Below are 27,174 nucleotides of genomic sequence, written 5' to 3' on the forward strand. Positions count from 1 at the left end.
CCACCACCTCATACTATTCACCATTACTACCACGTCTCCTCCCCCCCCCCCGCCCTCCCCAACTCAATCCATTAAACCCAGGAAATTGACTAGAAATTTTAAACAGATCCCCCCTGGTGTTCTTGAGTCCAAACTCCAAGCCCAACTGCTCTTCACTCATCTCTCACAAAATGCAAATGTTCTTACTGAAGATTTTAATAAAGCCATCACTGATGTCCTAGACCAAATTGCCCCGACTAAACGTGAAAACCAAAGGATTATCCCTTCCAAATCTTGGTTTAACTTGGAGCTCAATAACGAAAGACGTTCACTAAGACTGATAGAAAGAACATGGAGACAACATACCTCTGCCGCAAATCTGACACTCCTTAGAGAAGCTAGATCTACATACAAGAAACACATTTTAAATTAAAAGGCATCCTTCTTCCGTACACAACTCGATCTGGCCAAAAATAGACCCAGAGAACTGTTCAACGTTATTCGTAACCAAACCTCCTCGGCACCGCCTAACCTGATGTCCTCGACCCCTAGATGTGAAGAAATTGCCCACTTCTTATCAGAACAAAATTGCCAAAATTGATCTCTGATCCCAATCAGCCCCCTTCCTGCTACTGATATTACCTCTAAACCTTTCAACAATCTCTCCACACCCCTGATCCCCCCAGCATACACACCTACTGCTACCCCCCCCCCAGAACTACTCCCCAATCCCACCCACAACTACTACTCCTCTTGTTCCCAACCACCCTAACTCACAACTAAAAAACAATGCATCCTGGCATAATTTCCTCCCCGTTACAGAACACGAAGTTCTCAACATCATCACTAAACTTAAACTCTCCTCCCATACCAAAGACCCTCTCCCCTCAAACCTTATCCAGGAACTAAAACACATCATTGCATTATCTTGGACTACAATCATCAACACCTCCCTTGCCATAGGATGTGTCCCTATCTCACTTCAACTTGGTCAAACCTCCCCCATTATTAAAAACCCTAATGCCGACCCTAATGACCTAAACAATCTCCGCCCCATCTCCAACCTCCACCTTCTTTCTACAGTCCTCGAAAAATATGTCTTACTCCAATTAGACAAACACATTGAAAATGCTAACCTACTGGACCCCCCTACAATCAGGCTACAGGAAAGGCTGCAGCACCGAAACAGCCATGCTAAATATTGTTGATGACATCCATCACTCCCTTGATAATGGTGAGACATGTCTTCTCATCCTCCTTGATCTCTCCGCAGCCTTTGATACTGTCAACCACTCTGCCCTACTTAATGTGCTCTGAGATCGCTTTGCCCTTAATGGTACTACCCACAAATGGTTTGTCTTCTATCTACAACATCGAACACAGCAAATCAAAATTTATAACTGTTTATCTAACCCCACTCCAGTTTCCCTAGGCGTCCCCCAGGTATCTATTCTCTCCCCCATCTCTCTTTAACCTCTTTATGGAACCCCTCACCATTATTCTTAAACAAGCTGGAATCAATTACCACCTCTATGCCAATGATACCCAACTTTACTATAAGATCGAAACCCATGCGGACATCCTACACCTTAACAACATCCTCACTAAGATACAATCCTGGTTCCAATTAAATCATCTCAAACTGAACCCTAAAAAAACTGAAATCATTCTCTTCTCCCCTAAAACTAACCCTCTCCCCATCCAAACTTGGATCTCCAACCTCAATTTCTCACTCTCCTTGTCTAACTCAGTCAAATCTCTTGGTATTTCCATTGACAATATCCTTAATCTCAATGCTCACATAAAAAATTCGGCAAAAGGAGCTCTCTTCACTCTCCGCCATCCTAAGAAAATTAAGTCCTTTATTCCATCAGAAGACTTTAAATTAGGTCCTTTCGCGATTTGATTACGGCAACGCCATCTTCAGCGGAATCCCTAAGGTCCAACTAGCTCCACTCAAATCTGTACTCAACCTTGCAGCCAGGTTCATCACCGACTGCAAACGTTTCGACCACATCTCCCCAGCCCTCGAAACTCTTAAATGGCTCCCCATCGAAGGCAGGTCTGCCTACAAAAATGCTTGCATTACACACAAAGCCCTCCACCAAAACACTCCACCATACCTCGCCAACAAACTCTGCATAACGGGCAGTTCCCGAACACTGAGAAGTACAAACGCTCTCCTTCTTGTCCCACCCCTGCTAAAAAAGAAATCCACACAATCCCGCTCCTTCTCCGGTAATGCCCCATTCACCTGGAATGCCCTCCCCAATGACCTGCGATGCAACCGCTCCTATTTCAGTTTTGAAAAGGACCTTAAAGTGCACCTCCTCAATAAATATTGAGGGTCTTAACTGGAAACCATTTTTCAATCTTACTTGTCACATATGTGTATAGCTCTTGCTCTAATATCTGTTTTTGTAGATTTACAAACGTTTCTCTTTGTTAACCTTTTATAATTCCCTGCTGTTGATTTTTGTTCTTTTTACTGTAACTATCCTATACTCCTGTAAAGCGCTCCGATACCTTTGGTCCAGCCAGCGCTATATAAAACCTCTAAAATAAATAAGGGAGTTATTGGCAGGAAGGAGTACAGGAGTCCTGAGTTTCACACTAGGTGGAAGGGTCCCCGAGGCAGAGGTGCCTTGGAAACTCCTACTTATAGAATAGAATAGAACTGCAGACTTGCAAATTCTTGGATTGTGGTGAATAGATCAAGCCAAGGTTCTTTCCATTTGAGGAAGAGACCTTAGACCACCTCTGGGTGTAACTGCCACTTTTGATCTGTGAGGCTTTTCCACCCTGGTATTCAAAGATCCTGACAGGTTGGTTCCCCACCAGGAAGATTTGATGGTGGTTCAGTCATTTACAGAGTATTAGTATGTGCTGGTCCAGGACTCCACTCTGTCCTGCTTGTTGGAATATCACATGGTGGTGGTGTTGTCCGTAAGCACCTGCACTAGCCTCCCTTTGATGGACACAAGGAAGGATTCAACAAAAAGCGGATGACCCATTGCTTCAGGAGGTTGATCTAGCAATGGGTCTCTTTTGGAGATAAGAAGCCTCTGGTTTTCTTCTGTCTCAAATCGGTAACCACTGTCAACTCTGGGTGGGGAAGGGAGAGGGGTCTGCAAATGACCCAATCTCGATCCAGTAACCACCACTGCAGATCTTTCATTGTCTCCTCTGAGATCTAGATGTGGTTTAAGAGTTTCACTTGATGTGGGGACCACTGAGACTTCAGATACCAATGTAGGGCCCGCATATGGCCACCTGACATGCTTACCCAGAAGGATGCAGAAGGTCCAAGGGTCAACCTCACTTAAATCCAGGACAGAGGCTGAAAGATCAGGATCTTTGCTTGAATGTCCTGGACTCTCTATTTTTGAGACAAAGCACAAAACTGAACCCTGTCCAGGATGGCTCCAATGCTGGTGAGAAGGAGTCAGGTGTGATTGTGGCATCTTCCTAGTAAACCTCAAAGATGACAGGACGTTCGCTCTAGTCTGGAGGTGGCTGAAGACTGCCTGGGGTGAGCCCACCTTCAACAGTCAGATGATGAGGTTGGGGAAGACTGGAACATCTGACCTCAGAAAGTGTACGGATACCACCACCATACGCTTTCGCAAGCACCCAAGTGGTGGTGGTGATACAGTGAATTAAAAATTCTCCTGTCCCACCACCAAGAACAGGTAGTAGCGCCATTTGGCTGGCAGGACTGGTATTTTCAAATAAGTGTCCTGCAGGGCCAATGCCACCATCCAGGCTCGAGGGTAGCTAAGACCTTGACAAGTGTGAGCATCTTGAATTTTTCCTAAGTAGGGAAATGAGTGGGTGCAGGTCTAAAATAGTACAGAGGCCTCCATTCTTCTGCAGCAGAAAGTAGCAGAACCACAACCTACATCTGGCGCAAGCACCTTCTTAATGGCTCCTTTGGGCAAAAGGGCCAGTACTTCTTGACTTAAGATGAATAGATGGTTGTTCCTCAGTTGCTTTTGAGATGGCGAAAGGTGAGGAAAGTGGTAATGAAAAGTAGGGTGCACAACTTTAGGGATAATCTGTATGGCCCACAGCATGATGTTCTGACATCCCTGTAAGAACTGTTGGATTCTGCCTCCAAACAGGTGGCTGTGCTCCACTAAGGGCATGATAAAGGGGTTTGGCTGGTGGGATTATGGGTGGAAGGGGTGGGGGGAGTGGGCTGAGCACAGGGGCGGAGGAGGGTGCAGCTGCGAAACTGCTGTGCTACCTGCAGAGGCTGAATTGGCTGACGGTTTTGGGTATGTCTGCCAAAGTTGCAAAAAAAAACTTATGTGGTTGGAGAGGCAGTGCAGAAAAGCCCCGAGAGCGTGCAGTGGCCCTGCTCTCCTTAAAACACTCTACAGCGGAATCCCCTTTGCCCCCATGGCATGTCCACGATGGACAATTGGACATCGACTGAGAAACTGGAGGACCGCAGCCAGGAGTGACGGCTGATAGCAATGCTGGTGCAAATGGCTTGCCCAAAGGAATTGGTTGTATCCAAACCACATCAAAATGTGAACTTGGCCACATCATGGCCATCTTTTATGGCTTGGACAAGGACAATTCGGAAGTCATTTGGGAGTAATTGAGCCACAGAATCTCAAGGGTTTTGGGAATAGCAGCCCAGAAGGCATCTGGAACTGTAGATATGAGGGCCAAGCTGATGGAAGTAAAAAAATACTTACTTCCCATAGGCCTCCACTCGTGTGGACTCCCTATCGAGTGGAGTAGTCGGGAAGGTATTCAGGTTCATCAAACTTGTAGATGCCTGCACCAAAACACTTTTAGGGGAGGGGTGCAGAGATAAAAATGCAGGATCGACCGAGGCAGAGCAGTAGGATTTCACAATCCAGCAAGAATGTTGTCAAGACATTAGTTTTGACCTCGGAGGTAGGGAGCTGGAGGTCTAGAACTTCGGCCACCTTGGGCATAACCATGGCATAAGCACAGCTCTCCTCAGGTGCAGGGCCATGTGGTGAGAGGAGCCCGACTCAGAGGAAGTATCTAGCGCACAGGCTTTTGAAAGTCACCACACCAATTTTCGTCATGGTATAGTTGCACAATCCCATCACCTGCGCTGCAATCATTGTCCAAATCAGTGCCAAATAAGGAATGCTATCTATGTGCCCTTCTTTGTAGGGGTGGCAAGCCAAGTGGTGGCGAGTCAAGAGATGGAAGCAGAGTGCTGCTTTGGCCGAGGCACAACAATGCCAAATCTGAGTCAGAGAGCACAATGGAAACATCATCCCTCAACGGCGATGAAGTCGGCATTGATGTCAAAACTCTGGGAATCATGGAGCGAGGTGCCGGAAGTGGAGTCAGAAAGGGAGCCATCGGAGGACCAGTGATCGATTAGGAGAGTCCTACTGGCTCCGAAGGCAAACCCACTGGTGGTGCTTCACATGGAGAGCATCTTGGCTCCTTGGGGCCCAAAGGCGCGCCAGACAGAGTTGGTAAGGATAGGACGAGCCAGAGCATAGCTTTGCAAAACCCTTCATTCTGCCATTATGTTGAAGATAGCACTGGAAACTTGGGATGTGCTGGGATAAGTTATAGTATAGGATCCAATTTCAATCGACTTCAGAAGGGAGATCAAGAGGCATAGTGACATTCTTGCGCCTACTCATTAGTATGTGAGTGGCAGAATGGGTCCCGCTTGGATTTTTTGTGCTTTTTCTTTGACCCATTCGAAGACTTGAAGCGGGACGACGACTGACCTCGGGAACTACTCCTGCGACTTCTGGACCAGGAATGAGTCTGGGATGGACCATTTTAGTTGAACAGAATGAGTTTGGGATGGACCGTTCTACTTAAACAGGTCTCGGCACGGAGTCTTCCCAGGTTTGGTGACGTAGTTTTGCCTTACTGTCTCATATGGCCTTCTGGTTCATTCGGGGTGATTGCAGGCTTTAGAGTTGTACCCTGATACCAATACTCAAAAGTTGAGCACTCTGCAGCTAGAAGACTATCAGAAATAGACAGACAGTGACCTTCTGTAAGCAGAGTAGCTGATTGAAACCAACGTAGTTATCCAGCCAAAATATGCTTGTCAGAAGCCACCTCAGAGCTTAGATGGGCACTTTGGTGCTTAGAAGGTTTTGCTATGAGCTACAAAAGGGAGGGTTTTTAGCCTAGATTAGATGTCAATAGTCAATGCTTTGCTTTAATTAACACTTTTTAGTATATATTTAATAGCTTCATCAGTGATGGCACAGGTTAAGCCCAAATTCCACAGCTACCCACATTACCAAAAAGGGCAGATTTTAATAGGGAATATGCGAAGTCTCCATGTTGTGATTTGGGGCATTTCCTGTTGCAGGTCCTAGACTCATTGACACAAGTGGGGTACAGATTGTATTGGGAGAAATGTGGAACAAAGAATAGCAGTACATTTGTTACCAATTGGATTTCTATCCATGTTGTGCTACCAAACACAGGCCAGTGGGCAAAAAGAACATTTTTCAAAATACCTTCTGAAGGGCATGATAGTATAGGTAACCCCAAATTCATGTGTTCGCAAATAACCACTATGCCTTAGCCCAGTACCTTGTGGACGTTGTAAAAAATATGGAGGTTTCTTTGATGCCCATTTTTCATTAATTAGATTTTACCACATAAACGCTGCATGGTTGATACACAATGAAAAATCCCTGTAGTCTGCAGCTCAGTTTTTGGCTCTGGGTATTGCATGTTTTTGGACAACAACAAACCCTATATGCACCTGGGATCAAAACTGCGTGCCAGACAAAAACGTATGTCATTTTTGTAATTTGGCAATCATGGCAAAAAATTACAGTTGAAAATGTTGTCACAACTATATTTTCCTACTTATTTAGATTATTTTTTATTTCAATGATTATTTTATTTGTGAAAACCATGAACAATTTACATAAATTGCCCTTTTCAGAATTGAGAATTTTGTCTTGTTTTATGAAATATATAGTTTTCCAGGTTCACCTGTGCTTTTCACATCTGTGCTACCACAAATTGTGTATGTGAAAGACACAAAAAGGTCAAAACTGGATTACCACTTAGAAAAATACAAAAATGAACGATGCTATTGCCGGCATTCCCTTTCAAGACTGCAATATAAAGTTTACCGCTTACGCAGATGATGTACTTGTCTTGTCAGAAAGGGCGGATGAAGCCATACCAGCGCTTATGACATCCATCGATGAGTTCTCCCGGTTATCGGATTACAAATTAAATAAGGATAAAACGGAGGTCAAATTACTTAATAACATAGGCGGTAAAGATATCCTTGGTAGTTCGGGTCTTACTTGGCAGCCACATTGCTTTAAATATCTAGGCTTAGATTTCGATAAAGGTCTAATATCCACACTAAAAATCAATGAAGCCTCAACCCTAAAGAAGATCTCCACTTTACTGGACGGATGGTCACCCAAGTTTCTTTCCTGGTGGGGCAGGGCAGAAACGCTTAAGATGATGATCACCCCGTTGGTGAATTACTTAGCCAACATGCTGCCTATGACATTCACTGATGACTTCATCTCTAAAGTGGACAAACTGTTTGGTAGCTTTCTGTGGCAGGGTAAGAAAGCCAAGATATCACTGAAAAAGCTGCAACTAGCAAAAGAAAAGGGCGGCCTGGGTCTTCCCTCTTTCAGGAACTACCAAACAGCATTTCACAGGGGGCACAATGGCTGGTTGACACCCCAGCTTACGTCCCATTGTGGTTAAATATTGAAAAATCTATCATTGGACATTCACCTTTACTGACCCTGCTTACCATGGACCTATCTCACTTGCCTCACTCCAAATACATTTTGTTGAACACCAGGCGTGCTCTATTAAGACTAGACCAGGCTCACAAATCTAACTTAAAAATTAGAAAATCCACGTTCCTGACCTTATGGAGGAATCCTTACTTTAGGCATGAGGGGAAAACCCTGTACTGGGAATCCTGGTCCGAGAAGGGCACTAATATGGTGACTGACCTCTATGACGGGACACAACCCCTCCCTTTCTCCTCACTGCAGAAAACACATGACTTACCTCCCATGGCCTTCTATGAGTTCCTGAAATTGAAAGCCATCATTTCGACACGCGGCCTCAATCCCCACACACCCTGTCTCATGTCCCATCTACCACGTCTCCTAGCGGCTGGTCACTTTGTCTCCAAAGTGTACAAGTTACTACTTCCTCTGCCTAGGAAAGCGCACAGGCAAGTAGAGCTCAAATGGGAGTCAGAACCCAACTCTACGGGTATTGAGATTGATTAAGATACAATACACAGAACTGCTTTCTCCAACAAAATATCGCCTATCCTTACCAAGACAAAATACATGTTACTGAATAGAACATTCTGGACCCCGGATAGACTCTTTAAGTGCCAATTGAGAGATACCCCCTTGTGCTGGAATTGCCTGTCTGGGACTGGTGATCTAGCCCATATGCTCGTCCACTGTCCCACCCTGCAAACCTATTGGGGGAAAATCTTTGACTGTATCCAGCATGTTTTCAAACTGAAGCCGGTAAGGGAATTTATATACATCATATTGGGGGCTCTTGAGCCATCCTTACATAATGCACAGGACCGCCAGCTCTTAGATTTGTTGCTCACTCTAGCGTGTAAGGTGGTTCTATGTAAATGGAAAAATACCTCAGAGGTTAGTTTTAAGATTTGGCAGGACTGGCTTTCCTTTCTGAGGGGAGCTGACAACCCGGCACTGCACTCCTCCACCTGGCGATCCTCTAACAAGAGACTATGGAAATCACTCGATATGTCTTCATTTCAATTTAATCCACCGTGATGTAGCTTCTACTGATGTATATCTTTATGACACTATTGTGTTTGGTGACCTCATGTACTTGATCTACCTACAGACATCTTGGACTTGCATGTAACTGTACAATTATTAGTCACTTCTTTGATTTGTTTATTTTTGCCTATGTAGTACTGTTATCAAGCATTATCGAATATCTGTATTTTCGTATTGATTTTATTTTTATATTGTTGTCGAACAGCTATTTTGATCCCATCTTTGTGTTTGAACCTTATTGTATTGTCTTTCTTTCCTTCTTCAATAAAAACGATTTGAATACAAAAAAAAGAAAAATACAAAAATGGTAGTAAAACAATTTGATTCAGTTTACAACTATGCTTATTCCTGAAAGGTGGGAAGATGGTGATCTTAGCACGACAAACCATTCGGTTATGACATTTTCATAAAAAAAGCTATAGGCTTGTTTCCACAGCATTTTCCCCATCTTTCAAAAAAAAAAAAAAAAGAAAGAAAGAAAAACAAAATGTTGCAATAGAGTGACTATTTCCCAGTTTTCTCTAAGGGAATAATAAACCCTGGGTACTTTTAAAATTCACAAGTTGCGGGTATAAAAGTACACACATTTGGCATGGATACCTTTAGTGGAAAAGTTTAAGGAAGGCTTAAGCAAGACCAATCCCAAACGTCTAAAAAAATGGCTTAGTATTCAAGGAGGAAAAGGCTTAGCAACCAAATGATTACAATTGGAACGCTTACTCAACATGGACCAGGTGACAAGCCACAAAAGTCTGCTCTTCAACCTGTATGTGAGACCTCTAGAAAATCGAAGGTCTGAATTCAACATCTGCTTTCACCAGTATGCCAATGGTATACAGTTATGTCTGAAGTTTTAATCACCTGGTTCCATGAAAAAAGTAAATTCACATTTGCTTTTATCCATCATTGAAGAGAACGCAGATATCTTAAATTCAATGAAGCATAAAAGGAATTTTCTTTTTGATCTCTAGCAGAAACAGAATTGCTTGTCAGTCATGAAACAAAACATCAACATCTGCAAACATCATGCTTAAATGGCTACTTGAACATAATCAAAGAAAACCTTCACTTCAAAAAGACACATACAAGCCATGACAAAGTCAGCAAGTTTACACCTTTCAAAAAAACCTCAGGCACATCCCCCCTCATCCGGAGCTTAAAAAACAGCTGTTGCCGCCATAGCCATCTCCTGTTTTAACTACAATAGAGAGATGTGCCCTCCTCAATAGTCTTCAAAAAAGCCTCCACCCACTAAGTATTCTTTTTGCAGCATCTCTTTTCCTAAGACAAAAACACTGATCACATTATACCGGTTTCATCGTGCATCAACTGGCTAGATTTTAAAGCCATATGCATACTAACAAACAGCCTGTTTGAGGAACAAAGTACCTCATCTGAACATGCCAAGATACTTGAAAAAATAAACTCAAAGTCTCAGCAGGATCCAGGTTACAAATTTAAATTTGACACTCCATTTGTCTGAAGAATAGCTACTCGATTGAGATCATTCTTCAATCGATAAAGCACTCACCAGTCCCATTTTCAATAAAACTATTGTAAAACATCCTCAAAAGAAAGTATCTGACCACCTGAAACATAATTAAATTTGTATTGAACGCTTTAGCCTCCCATCTCTCAATATAAAATACAGCTATTGAGAGTTTTGTGGTGGAGTATTCAAATATGATTTATGTATATCAGGGAAATCATAACTGATATAGGATGACATCTTGGAAACTTTGCAGCTAACAGAAAAAAACATACTGTATACTAATGAGACTTTAATGTATGAAAATCAGAGTCCCTGTGTACAAGAATATTGCCTGCACGTCAAGCTCAATCCCACCCATAATGTAAATAATCTGAAACCCACTTGGATTACGTTTGCGCTTTATAAAACTAAATTAAATATAAATTAGAAACATGTTCAGATCTAACAAAGACAGAATATAAATAACTGTGGGTAAATGGAAATGGCCAATGAAAGCAATTACAGAACAGTGGGTTAAGCATCACATCACTAAAGTCATTATTTTAAATGTACTAACCTTGTGGATTCACCTTACAGCATGTATTATGTAAAACATTTAAAAAAAATCATAACTAACATATTAATAAGACATGCTATTACCTCGCCGATTGAAGAATTCCCGTGAATATTTTCCAGACAGAGCAAACTGTCTCGGTATATTGCCCAACAATTCAATTATGTGTGCTATGTGGTCTAGGAAGGAGAGTAACGGTTGAATACAGACATAAGGGGGAGAGGGATTGGATGGGAAATAAAGAGAAAAAGAAAAATGAGTTAGAAAAAAAAATCTGAAATAGATTCAAATAACAATATTTACAAACAAACCCATGCAAATATTCCTAGGATCAACAGTTTTTGGCATCTTTAAGTGCAATAAGCAGAACAGTGCATGATGCACTTTTTGCAGCTGCTGAATGTATTGCAAGCAAAGCATGTACCTGGCAAGCACACAAATACAAGCATGAAATATTCCATTTAAAAGAAATTACTTACTCCGGTAAAAAATATATGTGCAAATTTGTAGGGCTGCAAAATGTGTGGTAAATTCAGCGTTGAAAACTTACACAGTATTTTAATTCAATGCATGGAGGCTGCCATATAGCATTTCCTTGATGCTAACTCAGCCAGCAGAAAGAATTAAATAAAACAAACATGTCATTCCAAATAAAGACCACGGATAATTACACTTTTAATGGAATACTAATATATAGACCACCCAGTGCGAAAACTCCCTTAATCGACTTACTAAGCCCCTTTCTTGAATCAAGTGTGACATGCCCCGACTATACCATCCTAGGTGATTTTAATTTACACTTAGAGAAAAAATCAGACCCTAAGATAGCAGCATTTATTGATGCTATGGCTAACTTTGACCTGGAAAACAAAGTCAACGTTGAAACACACAATGCTGGACATACACTAGACGGGATTTTCTCGTCGTGTCAGAACCTACACAATGTAGAGACTCTCCCTATCCCATGGATAGATCATAAAATAGTAATTTTTACGCTAGAAGTTAAAAAGGAGACGGGAAGACCAGTGGACACTATTAGGCAGGTAACATATCAGGACTGGTCAAAAATTGACAACCAGGCGTTCAAGGAGAAACTCCAAACATCCTACCCCACATTGGACGATAACTGTAATACAGCCTGTAAACAATTTAATGAGTGGATAGACAAGGCAGTCAATTTGGCTGTCCCTCACAAAAAGGTAACTGTGAAAAGAAAAACCCCATCACAACCCTGGTTCTCAGATGCGCTAAGAACACAAAAACAAATTTGCAGAAGAGCTGAGAAAAAATGGAGAACTAAATACGACGCCCACCTCAGACAAGAATATAACGTCACATTAAATAATTATAAAAAATTAATAATTGAAGAAAAAGGTAGATACTTCACTAATAAAATTAATGAGTCAAAAAACTGCAGCAAAACTCTTTTTGACACTGTCAAAAAACTTTCAAAGTTTGAAAACAATAATCAGGAAGCACTGTCATCGGAATTCTGCAATATACTTGGTGACTTCTTTGTTAGCAAGGTCTCATCAGTATACAACTCCTTTAGAAATCAGAACAGTGAAAATCTGGAAAAAGATATATCACACTCAATTAAATCAGGAACTCAACATGACCTAATACCAGCCTTTAGTTTCACACCCCCTACAGCTGATCAGATACAGAAAGAAATCCTCACCTGCAACTCAGGTAGCCCAACAGACCCCTGCCCACCCCGAATAATGCAGGCTTGCTCCATTGAACTAAGCCTGGTGTTGGAAAAACTATTCTTCAAAATTATCATGACCAACACCTTCCCTGACGAATGGAAAATGATATCCATTAGGCCACTGCTAAAAAAAAACAATCTGGACGGCGAAAATCCCAACAACTATAGACCAATAGCCAGGATCCCTTTTGCCGCTAAAATTCTGGAAAAATTACTAAATAAACAACTATCCCAACATCTGATGGACGGAGACTGGCTGGACCATTCACAATTTGGTTTTAGGGCGGAGCATGGCACAGAGACAGCCTTGATCACAGCAGTGGAGGAACTCAGGACAATAATGGATAACGGATCGAAGGCCGCATTGATATTACTTGACCTATCGGCGGCCTTCGATACGGTTAGCCACGAAATCCTCATAACACGGCTAATAACAGCAAACATTCATGAGTCAACCTGTGCTCTTATAGCCTCATATCTGGAAAATAGAACATTCTCAGTTGAATCTGGAGAAGCAAAGTCTAATCTGTTCAGCTTGCCATGCGGAGTTCCGCAGGGATCATCGATGAGCCCCACGCTTTTTAATTTATATGTAGCCCCACTCGCGCAAATAATAAGGAGTGAGGGATTCACCCCTATATCCTACGCCGACGACACCCAAATTGTGGTGTCAATAAACAAAGAGGTACAAGACACAGCAGCAAAATTCCAATGCTGCATGACAAAAATCAGCCAATGGATGCAAACGAATTGTTTGAAATTAAACAGCGATAAGAGTGAAGTACTGATACTAGGCGGCGACACAAACATATGGTCACATTTATGGTGGCCCACAGATATGGGAAGATGCCCAGATTCGTCGGAAAAGGTAAAAAACCTAGGAATAATGCTAGATACCAACCTCTCTTTTGACGCTCAAGCAAGCAAACTAGCTTCATCACTCTGGTACATCCTGAAAATGATAAGAAAAATACTACCTTATATACCACATGACTCTCGGAAAACGGTGGTGACGGCATTGGCCTTGTCCAGATTGGATTATGGAAATGGTCTATATGTCGGAGCAAGGAAGAAAATTCTTCTTAATTTACAACGCCTGCAGAATGCAGCAGCAAGGCTGATATTGGAAATCCCAAAGTTCGAAAGAGTAAGCCACAAACTTAAAAGCTTGCACTGGCTCCCAATTGCAAGTAGAATAGAATTTAAGTCACTATGCTTGGCATACAAAGCAATAAATGGAACGGGATCAAAATTTCTAAAAACACACCTACAACTGTATGAGCCAAATAGACTTCTGAGATCCGGACAAGGGAAACTCATAAAAGTACCCAGATACAGAAGAACAAACTGGGGAGGCAGAAGCTTCATAGTGCAGACGGCAAAAATGTGGAACCAATTACCGCTGGAATTAAAAAACAGCCCATCCCTGAAAACCTTCAGAAAGGGAGTCAAAACATGGCTTTTTGCTAAACAGCCCTAACTACATACTTAGGAGTCAGTGGGAATCTCAGCGCCAAGACGCCTTTTGGCATTCGCGCGCTATACAAATTGAAAAATCAAAATCAATCAATCAATCATAAAAGATGACGACTTCATAAAACATTCAACTGCCTAAAACGCCCCATCAGCCACATTTCTGCCTTTTTCCCTGCTAAATGGTGATCAGAAAAGCACTGCTCTTTGGTCTTTGCAGTATTTATTAAACGTTTGGTTATGTATTTTTATATTCAGTTTATTTATATTTATTTCATGATACACCTGCTCTGTGAACAAATATAGTCAGCACCTTTCTCCCTTTTCACTTCTCATATAACCATATGATTTTTTTGGAATGCAATCTCGTAATCCCCATTATTAGGTCTCGCCGGCTGTGCATATGCTGGTGCTGCGAGGGGTACTGTATAAAATAAGGGGCTTAGAGTATGCCCACTGCTTACCATTTGTTGGCTTCATTCTCACTCTTATTTGCTACCTCCTAATTAGCAAGAGCTTGTAGATGTCACTTCCTGTTCTTTCGTTTAGAGTTTGGAAAAAAGGGCTTTGACACGGTAAGTGTGGCCGCATCATAGCACTTAAAAAAAAATCTTTTTACTTCCAGCCATGTTGCACCGCAGTTGTGCTCCTGTACAACATGGAAAAACAAACATTGGCAAAGTCAACAGATGTTGTTTTGGTGAGACCTAGTGGCTTTGCCAGCGCTTATTTCATAGTGCTATTTTGTGGCACCTTGCTCACACATTCCTCTGTTTCAAATTCAGCCCATCTCCCGCAGGCCTAAAACGCCTGGGCCATACTTCCTCTTTTTAGGTCTCGCTACAGGCAGGAAGAGCTCTTGTCATCGAATACAACAAATGACGTATAAAGCGGTATAGGGAGAGTGGATTTTGAGTTTGCCCTTTACATCCACTAGCCTTTATCTGCTTTTCACGTGTTGCCATTGTTTAGATTGGTGGCATTTTGGGAATAGTTGTGTCGCCCCATATGTATTCATGTTAGAAAGAACATTACTCATTTTGTTAAATTGCATATACAACTTGATGTGTAGCTTGAAACTGAGACCAAGATTGTGTTCGTTGATGTATTTACTTTGATGGCACAATAGAGTATCAGTTGCTGATTTACGGCTTTACTGTTTGTTGTGTAGATGCTTGGACCTATTGTATAATAAAAACACAGTGCTATTCACTAGCATGCTCCTTTGTTTTACTTTGCTGTCATGATAGCATGTTCTTGGATTTACAGTTGTTTTGTTCACACATTAAGGATTGAGGGCAAGCCTTTCTTAAATGTATCTACTCTGAAATATTGTGTTGTGAATTACTTTTAAGTTGACCACTGCAAAGCAAATTTAGTTTGGTATTGCAAAGTCATAACACGTTTCTTTGAAGGGTACATCTTAACTGTGATTAATGCAGTCTGTTTAGCAAAGGGGGCTTTATTATAGTTAATGAAAATCATATATTTGCAACTGTATTATTAAACCATGTTTATCATGCTGTGAATTGTAAGCAACTTCTATCAACAATGTACAGCTTCAAATATAATAAACCACTCCTCTATATGCAAAATGTGTACTTTATTCATAGCAGATAAATGTATGCTCTTCTCATTGACAATGTTAATATTTGTAAGCGTGTGGTCTAGAAAATGCTTAAATATGCAAAAAAATTAACTTTTGACAAAAATGTTGTTTTACCATAACCAAACTAAAATACCAATCTGTCACACCTACCTAATGTACGTACCTCTGATTCGTAATCTATTATACGTACCTACAGAGTCTAATTACAATATCTAACCACCATACCTAACTTACCATACCATGCCTAATCTGTTATACGTGCCATACCTAAGCTATCATACCTACAATGAATTACAAGCCATAAGTTACTGGTCTACTCTTCCTTTTAACTACCACACCTAACCTTCTACAATATATCTACCATAAATTACCTATCATGCATACTCCACCTACTTAACATACCTAAAATACCATGTTTCCTACTAAACCTGCACAACCATACCTAACCTCTGCAGTGGCTAGATACACTCACAAACGTTCCACTGGAGCATATCTCCAGGCTATGCTTTGTTCTTTTCCACGCAATGTACTTTCCCTCACTAAGAGTTTGCGTGGAGTCCTAGTGCATTTATTGACCGGGTCTAGTCATAATTCTGATCTACCTAATTTCTCACATGTTTGTTTAATGTAGCTTAGCCATGGAATTTGTCTTGACTTAGGTAGAGAAAGAATCTCTTGGAGCTCATAAGTTCTGGCATACTCCAGATACGATGCCAAAAAGTAATTGGTCTTAATCCCAGCTCCTCCTCAATGGGTCTCAAGCCTAAGTCAAGTCTCAATGGAAGGAGCGGGGTGCTTGCAGGTAATGCCGCCATCTGCCTGATAAAATTATTTTCAGTAACCTGTAGGTTTTGGGCAGGACAATAACCCCATAATTCACTTCCGTATAAGACTGCACCTCTGGCCTGCATTTTGTAAATTTCTAGGGCTGCACTAAAAGGTTTGTGGGTCGACTGAATTAACATCCTGGAAATCCCACCCGATAGTTGGACCAATTTCATGTGGGCCTTTGCCCGGTGTGTGTCCCAGGTCATATCCTGATTGATGGTTACGCCCAGATATTCAAAGGTAAAAACCCTTTCTAGTTTTGTTGAATCTAAGATAGGGTTTGGGCGTGTTGTAGGGGGGGGGGGGGGGGGGGGGGGGGGGGGGGTTTGAGAATCATGAATTTAGTTTTTAATGCATTAATCTCAAGCCCCCGCTCCACGCAGAGTGCTGAAAACCCATCCAGGACTCTTTGCATTCCCATTGGGGATTTGGACAGCAGCAGGGTGTCATCCGCAAACATGATTGCGGGCACCCTGCTGCCGTTCAACTTGGAAGCATCAATGTCATTGATCCTAGTCAGGTGGGCAATCACCCCGTTGACAAAGAGGCAGAACAGGGTCGGTGCAAGCACACAAGCACACAACCCTGTCTCACCCCCCTGTCAACGGAGAACTTATCGGAGAGTGGCCCCGTTTCTCCCACACCTGACACATGCGAAATTTCCCTGGTGCAGCCTTATCAGGATAGCCAAGATATCCACCGGAATGCCCATCTCGAGCAATACAGACCAAAGTCTGTCTCTAGGTACTAGGTTGAAGGCGGCACGCAAGTCCACGAATACCGTGTACAAGCTGCCACCCTCAAGTACTGCAGTCTTCCAATAGAGGAGGTTCAGGCGGAATATCTGGTCCATAGTGGAAACCCCTCTTCTAAATCCCACCTGATAAGGACTTAGAATGGAAAACTCCTCTATCCAGTTTTGGAGGCGATCTAATATCAGCCTACCAAATAACTTCTAGGAAACAAAGGTTCTCCCTCTGTTGCTAGATCAATGTTCAGTGGAGTATCATGTGTTTGATCGTCTGGAGCCTTGTATAACGAGTGAAAATGAACCTGCCATGTCTTGGCTGAAATGTTGGGCTCAATTGCCGGGGCTAGCTCCTCAGACCCCGTGTTAACAATACGCCAAAATTTATGGGAGTCCCTAGTGGCTAGTGTTCTAGCAAGATTTTCCCATCTTTCATGCTCCTATTCACTTTTGGCGGTAGTAATTAGGTACTTGTAGTCCCTTCTTCTTGCCTGGATAATTGACCTATCTACACCTTCCTTGATGGATGTCAGAAGATCCGTTTTAGCCTTCCGACAAGCGTGATTATACCAGTTGGGGCGATCGTGATGCCGTCTCTTTCCTGAAGTGAAAAAGATATCAGTCACGGACTCAATAAGATTCTCATGTGCCCTCCCTAGTTCCTTTTGTCTGTCCTGGGGCAAAGTAAGCTCCATTATCGTGCACACCTTTTCAAGGGTCGGTATGACCCGAGAATATAGTTCACAGACCTTCTCCGGGTTAGAAGCCAACTTATCCCACCTCACTCGCCGTCTATTGTTTGTTAGTGTTAGCCCTAAAGCAGCGTCATCTAGTTTACCCCCTCTGTCCTCAAATCCATGAACCGCATAAATCAATTCTAGGGCGTTGTGATCGCTGTCCTCCCTAGATATTACCTTGAAATCAATAATATGCGGCCACATGGAAAGATGAACCAGGATGTAGTCCAATCTAGATACCCTTCCCTCTCTAGGATAAGTACATTTTGGAGGGATACTTGAGCCCACACGTCCGTTACAAGCCCGTATGCCCCACCTCAAAGTTGGAGCTGTAATTTGAAGGGCTAGAGGTGTCCAGGCTCTTGGTGGGGGGGCTACCGAAGGAGGTACCAGCCAAACTGCATCCTCCTCCCTTGATAGTCCATCCAGTAAGCCTGGAAGGGGCTCAAAATGGCAGTTGAGATCGCCACCCACCAAAAATGGTATACCCTGTGGAATGTCATTTAAGAAAGCCGAAAGTTGGTCGATGGTGTCAGACTCGTTTGTGATTTTTACTGGTCTTGAATAAATATTTATCACAATCAGCCTGCAAGAATTTGGCCACTCCAACAAGACCCCAAGGATGTCATTAGAAGCTGAGGGGATAGATGAGGCCTTACATCCCAGGTCAGCAGCCACCCAGATTGCAAGGCCTCCCGAAAGGCGCCCCTTCCCTCCCCATTTCGCCGGAGCCGAGAAAGCAGCGAAACCTGTTCTAAAAAACTGCCTCTCTGGACCAAGTTTCCTGAAATAGGCATATATATCCTTGCCCTCAATAAATGAGCTCCAGTCTGGACAGTTCAATTTATTCCCCAGACCAGCCACATTCCAAGACAGTATATTAAGTGAGGGTGATCTAGAGTTCGCAATTGGTACATTAGATATCGCTATATCCCTACTGCTAGCTTGTGGTAAAAAACAGAGGGATAATCCTGTTCCTCAATTCCAGAGTCCTCTTGGTTGACTAAAGACCCCCTGTTCTTTAAAAGAGTACCTATGAGTGTATTATGAGCTTCACCGCAGTAATTGATCTTCAGGGGACTGACATGGGTTGTAGTCGGGAGAGCAATGTTTCCCTCGGTGTGTGTACCCTGGAAATCACCCTTCTCCCTTCTCCTGCCATGATTAAGTCAATCCACCATGTCCAAACAGCTGTATCTATTGATTGTCAGAAAGTGATCTGACCGGTGTAACTGATATTGTGAGGGATAATGGAAGTCGCTCCTAGCTCTGTCTACCCAACCTCGCCCTCTCCTGGGAATAGTATGCCAGCCCTCTTCCTCATACGGGTTATGCACAGGAGGATAGAAGAAGGATAGGGGTAGCAACTGAATGGATGTCCCCTGTTCGAGGTGTGGCCAACTACAGATATGGGAGACTGTCCTAGGGTCGCTAAAATTGATTATAACACAATCTCCGTCGATCGATTTATCTGTGTAGCCCAACCATGGGACTTTCCTAACCATAAGTACCCTACTAGTAATTCCCCGTGGTAAGGGTCTATTCATGGAAAGCCAATTGGTGACCTTGTTCTTAAGAGCGGATACAGATTCCTTGGAATCCGACTTCAGCTCTGGGATACCAGCCAAGATGACTGTGTAAGAGCTAGCCTCTGGTGGCAAATTCACAGGCCTGTGTTTTTTTATGATGGCGTGTGCATCTTGTTTACCAGCCACTTCTTTATGTGAGTGGTTGGATCTTAGATTACCATCAATCACCTGAGAAGTGTCAGTGTGTGCTAGTAGAGGGAGTGTTTGCGGAGTAAGATCGATGACAGAGGTGGTATCAATGTGTGCTACAGAAGTTGGCATTTGTACTATTTCTGGAACTAGCCCAAGGTTCTTGGTGTGGAGCTTAGATGTAACCTTCTTGCTCCTTACCTCAATCCCACCTTTCGCTGAAATGTTATTTGTCTTGGTGGTATCAGCTAGTTGAGAGGTTGTTTGTTCTATAGACGTTAGCCTGGCTTCGATCCTAGATAGGCGTGTAATTAGGGGGCTTAGAAGTGTCTTGAGGAGTGCTTCCATCCTGACAAAAGTCGAATCATGAACTTCTGCGGTTACAGGCGGAGGAAGGGTTACCACACTCAGTGTGTGGAGTGGCGGAGGGGTAGTATTAGGGGATGTGGTTTTATCTGTTCTATGGGGCCCCTTTTTACTTAGTCCTGGTTTGCTACCCTCTGCTGTTTCATTATGTTTCGGAATTTTTGCTTTACGCCCTCCGTTTTTTTGTGCCCCTCTTTTCCTTATTGGTATAGCACCTTCCCTTTCCCCTTGCGTAAGACTATCCGTAATATCCGTAATCCCATCTATATTGGGTACGATATCAATGGGGGAGGGAAGGAGCTGCTGTGCTTGGATATGTGGTGGAGGTAGGGGTAAGAGGCTGAGATCGTCCGGAACACTCATTTCGTTTTCAGTATTATACAGGGTGGAATTATTAAGATTAGATAGAGCTAACATCCCATCAGTCACGTTTTCCCCATTCTCTGGAACATCACATTAAGTCTGTTCTCTGGCGTCCTTGCATGCGCTATGGGCCCTATAGAAGATCTCCGGACCACGTCTATTTCTTGTGAAATGCGCCTTTCCAATACAGTTATCTCGTCAATCAAAAGAGATCAAGCTTTTACAAAATAATTATCCAAAGTACCTTTTGCTGCACCGGCAGCCAGCGCACTCTTACTCCTAGTTTCTCTGGTCGCCATAATTCGTTAGCAAAGTAGGGTAGAGGAACTGAGTGTCGCTGTCAGGCGCAAAGGGGGTGGCCCAGTCCCAGTCTCGGCCATTCTCAAACGGCCCGCCCTTTGCCCGGGCGCGTAGCGCCAGTCGCGTTGCTGGATTCTTTATGTAGTAATGGGAGGCGTAAGCGGGGCGGGAAGAGTCCCAGGTGCGCTAGATCACCTTCGCGCACTGCCGCCTGGGACTCGCAGTTCCGCTCCCTCAGTTCGCCAGTAAGTCCGGACCCCCTTTGCAAATGGAGAGTCACTGATGGATCCGATGAAGGGTTCACAGGTCGCAAAAAGCACCATGCTGACGAAGTTGAACCCAGAAACGGCTGCGAGCGGCACCTTTGAATTAGGCTCTGCTCCATCTAGCAAGCCCTCCTCACAATTATGGATTCCACCACTTCTCAACTACCTGGATAGCCCTCCACCCAAGTTCCCTTCAGTTCCACTGACTGGGCTTTGAAAATAGTCTGAAGTGGTGCAACCAGAGGAAAACATCTTCCTCCACAACTGCTTTGTCCACAAACGTCACATGGAATAAAGAAGTGGCTATGTTGCCGGCTGGGTGACTCCAGTTATTCAGGAGCACCAATACCTTAACACCACAGCTCAAGAAGATTAATCAGTAATCATGAATTTCTTCCTCCAACGCCTTAAATCTCAATGGTTGTCTAGTGCTGCTGCCCTCTGAAAAACAGCCAGTTCCTTTTTTATCATCATGGTCTTCAAGATTTCATGGCAGGATTCAAGAAAAAATTGTAAACAGTGTCCCTTAACCCCTTCCCTGCTCATGACGAGCTCAGCTCGTCATGCAGTACACTGGTCGTGTGCTTATGATGAGCTGAGCTCGTCATGAACAATGGGAATCTGAAGACTTCAGCACCAAGCGGGAATTGCTGTAGCATTCAAGGTGTTAAAGGAAACCACCTTCAATTTTATTCCACATTGCAGCATTGAATCTGAAAGGTCCTCTGCCCGAGTAACTGTAACTCTGCTCTATTCACTCATTTTAGAACTCTTGTAGTAAGATGGTAAATCTGCTGAATACATGGGCCAAACCTCTCCTTCATGTCATTACAAAGGGTAAACAATATTCCTTCATTTACCTTCTGCAGACTTTCTGGAAGTCAAGTCCTGGGAGGCACAACGCTTGTACACTGGACCCTCACCTCAAATTATAGCGATACCATTCATGCATAGATACTTCTGATGTTCACCTACACACAGTTCCTAAAATAACAAGAATCCACCAAGAAACAAGAACTTTCCCAGTGCGCTCGGTCACTGTTCTCTGTGCTGGTTCGTAACTTCACCCTAGTTAAAGCCTGATCCACAGCCAATATGTTCCCTGATAACTTATCCATGTTAGAAACATTGACATTCACTGACTTCTTTATGGTCTCAGATCCTGCAGTCATATGTGTGAAGAACATTAGTAGATCTGAGGAGTGACTTCACTCTTTCTGAACCAAACCCCTCCTCCTCAGATTTCTCCCTGCACGCATTTGTCAGTGACCGGTACTACACTTAAACAAAATCTACATTGTTAGTTCCACTTTCTCCACAGCCAAGAAAAACCAATAAGCCCCGGCGCAGGACAGTAGTACCTAGCACTCCTCTCCTAAGCTGAGGTCCTCAGGTAAGACTCCATGTCACAGGAGTGGCAGTCAGCCGCCACAGAATAAAATCATCACACTTATGGTTTGTGAAAGGCCCTAGAATCCCCACTTGCTACGGTGCTGGCACTTCAAAAGGAAGAAGCCGCCAGTCAGGACAGTTCTGCTTTCTCCAGGCTCACTAAATGCCAGGAAAACATGACCTTGTTTAGCAGTGGTGTTACAAAGGAGATCTCGCTCACTTTGTGTGTGTCCAAGGACAAGCTGACTCTGTCTAGTGTTCCCAGAAAGCCAATACCAGTCTCAGTGATCGTCACTCCAGAATGCAACCACTGCAGAGGAGAGCATACAACCACGTTTACTGTTCTTTCCTGCGCTGACATCTCACTTACACCAGTTCATTCCGGGCAGCGTACCTCTGGACCCGGAGAATGGTCTGGGGAATACGTTTAAGTGTGCCGGTTCCCTCAATGCAAGACAATAAGTATCAATTAGAGGTGCTCCATGGCTTTGCAGCTATCCAGCGAGAAGCCGGCTATAGCTCAATAAGCTGGCCATACTTCCTTTCCAAGAGGTACAGTTCCTGGGCTTCTTGGTCACTACAACGTCAGGGCCAAGGTAAGTCGTCAGCAACAAACTTGCAAAAAGCAATAAGATACTTTTATTGGCCTCCCTTAGGATGCTGGCTCGTAACCTGGATTTCCACTTGTATCAATCAAAGTTATGTTCCCTAGCCATTAGCATCTTTGGACTTTCTATTACCTCAACGGTGCCCATCTTCTATGAGATATCTTTTACACCAACCACTAGTCCCTGAATCCAGATGCTGATTTTCTGATGGATGACTGACATTTGAGTCTGAAACAAGAAAATTTTAGAATTCAAAGCAGATGCCAGTCAGAAGTGCTGGGGCATCCTTGCAGTCCTTTAGTCAAGGTGCTTTGGGAAAGCAAACCGCTCGAAAGTGATAGCTGCACATCAAAGCTTTAATGCTTCATTCTGGCTGATGCGGCCATGAATCTAGCCTTGGATAGGGAAGGGATGGACAACATCGTGGCTGGCTCTTTTGTCAATCTGCTGGGTCGACCCCATTTCAACGCCCTCCTTGATATTGAAAGTAAGTTTGGCACTACTATCTGGACACTTACATTTCTCTCAAAGCACAACACATCGCCAATCTAAGTAACCAAGTTTCTAGTTGGCACTCTCATTTTCTTTTAGACAGCAACACATGGATGCTATATACAGAGAGGTTTTCTAGGACTAGGCTCATCAAGTAGGCTCCTTTTGGTATTGAACTGATGACCTAAAGAAGGAACCTCTTCTTCGGCTGGCGCCCCGAGGACATCAACCCCGGTTGCCTTTCTAAAGGATTGGATTAATCTTTGGCTATATTGAATTACCCACTTCACTGTAAGTCCTCTCCTCTAAGTCAGGAACAGATCATCTTCAGAAACAATAGTCATGGTATGCACTTCTTTAGAGGCCTCAGGCATGGTTTCTTACTTTCTTGGAACAAGCTGCTTATCTAACCATCTGTCATCTCCTTTCCAGCCACCAACACCTTTGACAGGTGCGACAAGGGAAGTCCAGACCCTACTTCTCCACAGCCAGTTACAAATGGAGGATTTTTCATTCTTCATACCTAAACTCAGTCATGTGCTATTACAATGGCTTCTAACCTCTTGACTTCTGTGGACTCCCACTTAATCACTCATAGAACCTGGGGACCCCCACTGAATCTTTATTGGAATCTGGGGACCCCAACTGGGTAATTACTGGAAGCCGGTGACACCAGCTTACGCATGCTTGATCATCTGAACCACAAAGAAATAAAAAATAAAAAACGGAAAAAAGCATTCAGCAAATATACAAATGAAAAAATGCTTAATTTAACATCAAATAAAAAAAATCTACATTTCAATTAGAAGGTTCGATCTTTTCTAAATTCAGTCGAAGCTACTCATTGTTCATATTATTCTGTTTGATGCACTTGCACTGCTCTCATGAATTAATCTTAGGATTCTACCTCAATCTTTAGCTTCCAATTTCAAATTCCTATACATTTAGACTGTTTTAAAGTTTTCAATTGAGCATTTTGAGCCAATATAATATACACTTTATTAATCTGTTAATATTCATTTAATTTTCTAAGCAGTTGTGGACACCTTGAGTAGGCTTTAAAGACCCAATAGGTTTGCCGGACCACAGGTTAAGAACCACTATGCTATGGCATCTAAAGTCTTTATCTTACACACCGATGTACAAAACATCTTGGTCCCACACTTCACTTCACTTCACTTTTAAAAATATTTATTTTCGACCTTAGAAAGCACAGCTTTGAATCGTGTTGAAAGCTTTGTTCTTGCATAATGTTAGCCTCCATGCCTTGAAGTAAAATGTAGATCTCCCCATCTCGAAATATATCATCATAATTGTAGCAAAGAAACAAAGACAGAGACTATAATATTGTCAAACCCCTATCATATCCTACATCTTTCTTTTCTCATTCCCGCTGCTTCATCTTGCCTTCACTTTGTTTAGCCTTTGATCTGGGCAGCCGGCAATTCTTTCTGCACCTTTCTCAGCAAGAAAGGAGGCAGAACCATGCCTTGAGGGGCCCTCTATTCAGGTGCATATGTTTCATGTTCATCCTTTACGACACGTTCGATTTATTTAAAGATTGCTGTTGGCTGAGTTAGCGTTAAAGGAATTATGCACATGCATAACTTCAATGTCTTTCCTTAAATGTATTATTTCCTACCCAAGGTGGGGGCAAACCTATATTATGCTTGTTGTCTTGTGTAACTTCAATGCTTGTTTTATAGGGAGTCCAAACACAGATTTCCACACCCATGCAAGCCTTACAGTCAAGGGGATGAATCCCCCGAGTCTGAGGTTAAGGGGGGACGCAGGCCTGCACACCGATGTTATGGATGACAGTTCTAACTAAGAAAAAAATGTGCAGTTTACAACTCAAACACAGCTGCAATCTAAGCGCCATAATGGTCATTACATAAGGATTCAAAACAAACTTGGAAAAACCCTTACCTTCATCCCTGGAATAGTCTTCACCCGAATGTGGTTCAAACAAATAATCACCTGTTGCTAGTTCGAAGGTCTGCGATGCAAAAATCAACATATTTATGAATTAAGATTGAATTACAAACCTCATGTTTTCACTTATGAAAGAGATCATCACAGACATTTATGATATACAAGGCATTACCACTTCCTCATTCTAGTCACAGTCCTCAGTCCATGAGATGAGTCATGTTTGTGACTTGGTTTGGGGATACTTGGGGCCAAGCCAAGTTAGTCATAAAAACCTACAGCTAATTATATACAACGGAATATAATGCATACATACAGACTAACTGGTGTCCCACCTAGAAACAAGTCTCACTCAATGTACACGTCGGTCATTAGCAGGGTGCGACTCACTAGGAGAAAGCCCATCCACACAGAGAGAGGCTTTTTAACAGCAAGTGGGTCTCACTAGGAGTGAGAATCATTCACTACTGGCTAAAGTCAGTGTAGGTGGGTGCCACTCACCAGACTGTAAGCAAGTCTCACTCACTGAATATGGATCTCAATTGTAGTGGTTATCCTCAAAGAATATGGACAATATTTTGTCAGCATCAATAGTTTCGTAGAGTTCAAAATATCTTCGCATAGGGCAGGGATTCCTATCTTTTGCATTAGAATATACTGTTTTGGTCCAAACCACTAGGCATCTTATGACTGGAAGTAACAACTGAATATATATAGCACAAGCGATTGGTGCAATTAAAATAAATGCAAACACAAGTGTGTTTTCGTTCTTACCATGCATGCAGTACTCCAGATGTCAGCAGGTGTACTGTATCCTGCTCCTATTAAAACCTCAATGGATCTATATTGTCGTGTCTGGATGTCTTCTGTGAAATGTTTATGCTAAAATGGGGAAACAGCATTAGTAGTCAAAGAATACATCCTGCATTCGTATAGATTTATAAAAGGTAACAGTAATAACAGATCATCAAAGAAGGTTATCAGTGCACTTACCACCCAACAGGCATTTCCTAGGTCAGCAATTTTAACTCTAATTGAATCTGCATTTTTAGGCTCAAGAGGATTCACCAACAAATCAGTAGATCGGGTTTTCACTGGGATAAGCAAAACATAAGAATATAATTAGTATCAAAAGTTTGTTCAATTCAAAATACAAAGAAATTGAAAGTGCACCAAATGAGATGAACAACTTTTTTGTACACATTTTATTGACAGGTTACTCAGTAAATCGGCAATTTTAATCATCCGTGTCCATGGTGCTTTATCCTCCAGACCAATGGGAGGTTCCTGTATGGGTTAGGAGGGCAATACCTTTACATAGCATAGTGACCATCTCTACATCTGACCTCCAACATGCGCCCATTACAGACTAATATTAAAGACACTCAAGCAACAGCCCATGTAACTGCTTGGCAAATATTACCAAAAAGTCACTGATGCCGCATTGGCTGCAATATAATATCCATTTATGCATTTTAAGTAGGAGACCTCTGACCAATTAACATTATAGAAAGCAGAGAACAAGTCAATAGATATCGAATATTGTACAACTTGCTTTCCTGGTGGAGAGGCTCTATAGGTCACAAACCACTTATCTGAGAAAGTGACAGCTGTATCCTTCACACACAAGCTCTGAGCTCTCCAGACATCTAATTTACTCATTTATGTGGAGTTCCTTAGGTGCCAAATAAGTACTTAAAAAAAAGAAACAAGTAGGAAGACACATTTCCAGATTTATGTAAACACTTGAAAGACCTTGGACAGAAAGGGAGGTTTGGGCCAAACACCAAATTGCCCTTC

The 27,174-nt window shown here is 42.7% G+C and overlaps 1 protein-coding gene across 2 annotated transcripts in view; it reads right to left on the bottom strand.

Annotated features, from left to right (window-relative positions):
- Positions 1–27,174, bottom strand: part of SRPK2 (SRSF protein kinase 2) — a 760,208-nt gene that overhangs the window by 20,424 nt on the left and 712,610 nt on the right. For both annotated transcript variants that reach the window (XM_086967039.1, XM_086967042.1), the window contains 4 exons: positions 26,368–26,468; positions 26,149–26,256; positions 25,372–25,441; positions 10,918–11,010 (listed from right to left, as the gene is read on the bottom strand). In XM_086967039.1, coding sequence (XP_086823165.1) covers positions 10,918–11,010; positions 25,372–25,441; positions 26,149–26,256; positions 26,368–26,468 — 372 coding nt within the window. The remainder of the gene's footprint in view (positions 1–10,917; positions 11,011–25,371; positions 25,442–26,148; positions 26,257–26,367; positions 26,469–27,174) is intronic.

This window comes from Lissotriton vulgaris, chromosome 1_1, assembly GCF_964263255.1.
Source record: "Lissotriton vulgaris chromosome 1_1, aLisVul1.2, whole genome shotgun sequence".
Taxonomy (NCBI): domain Eukaryota; kingdom Metazoa; phylum Chordata; class Amphibia; order Caudata; family Salamandridae; genus Lissotriton; species Lissotriton vulgaris.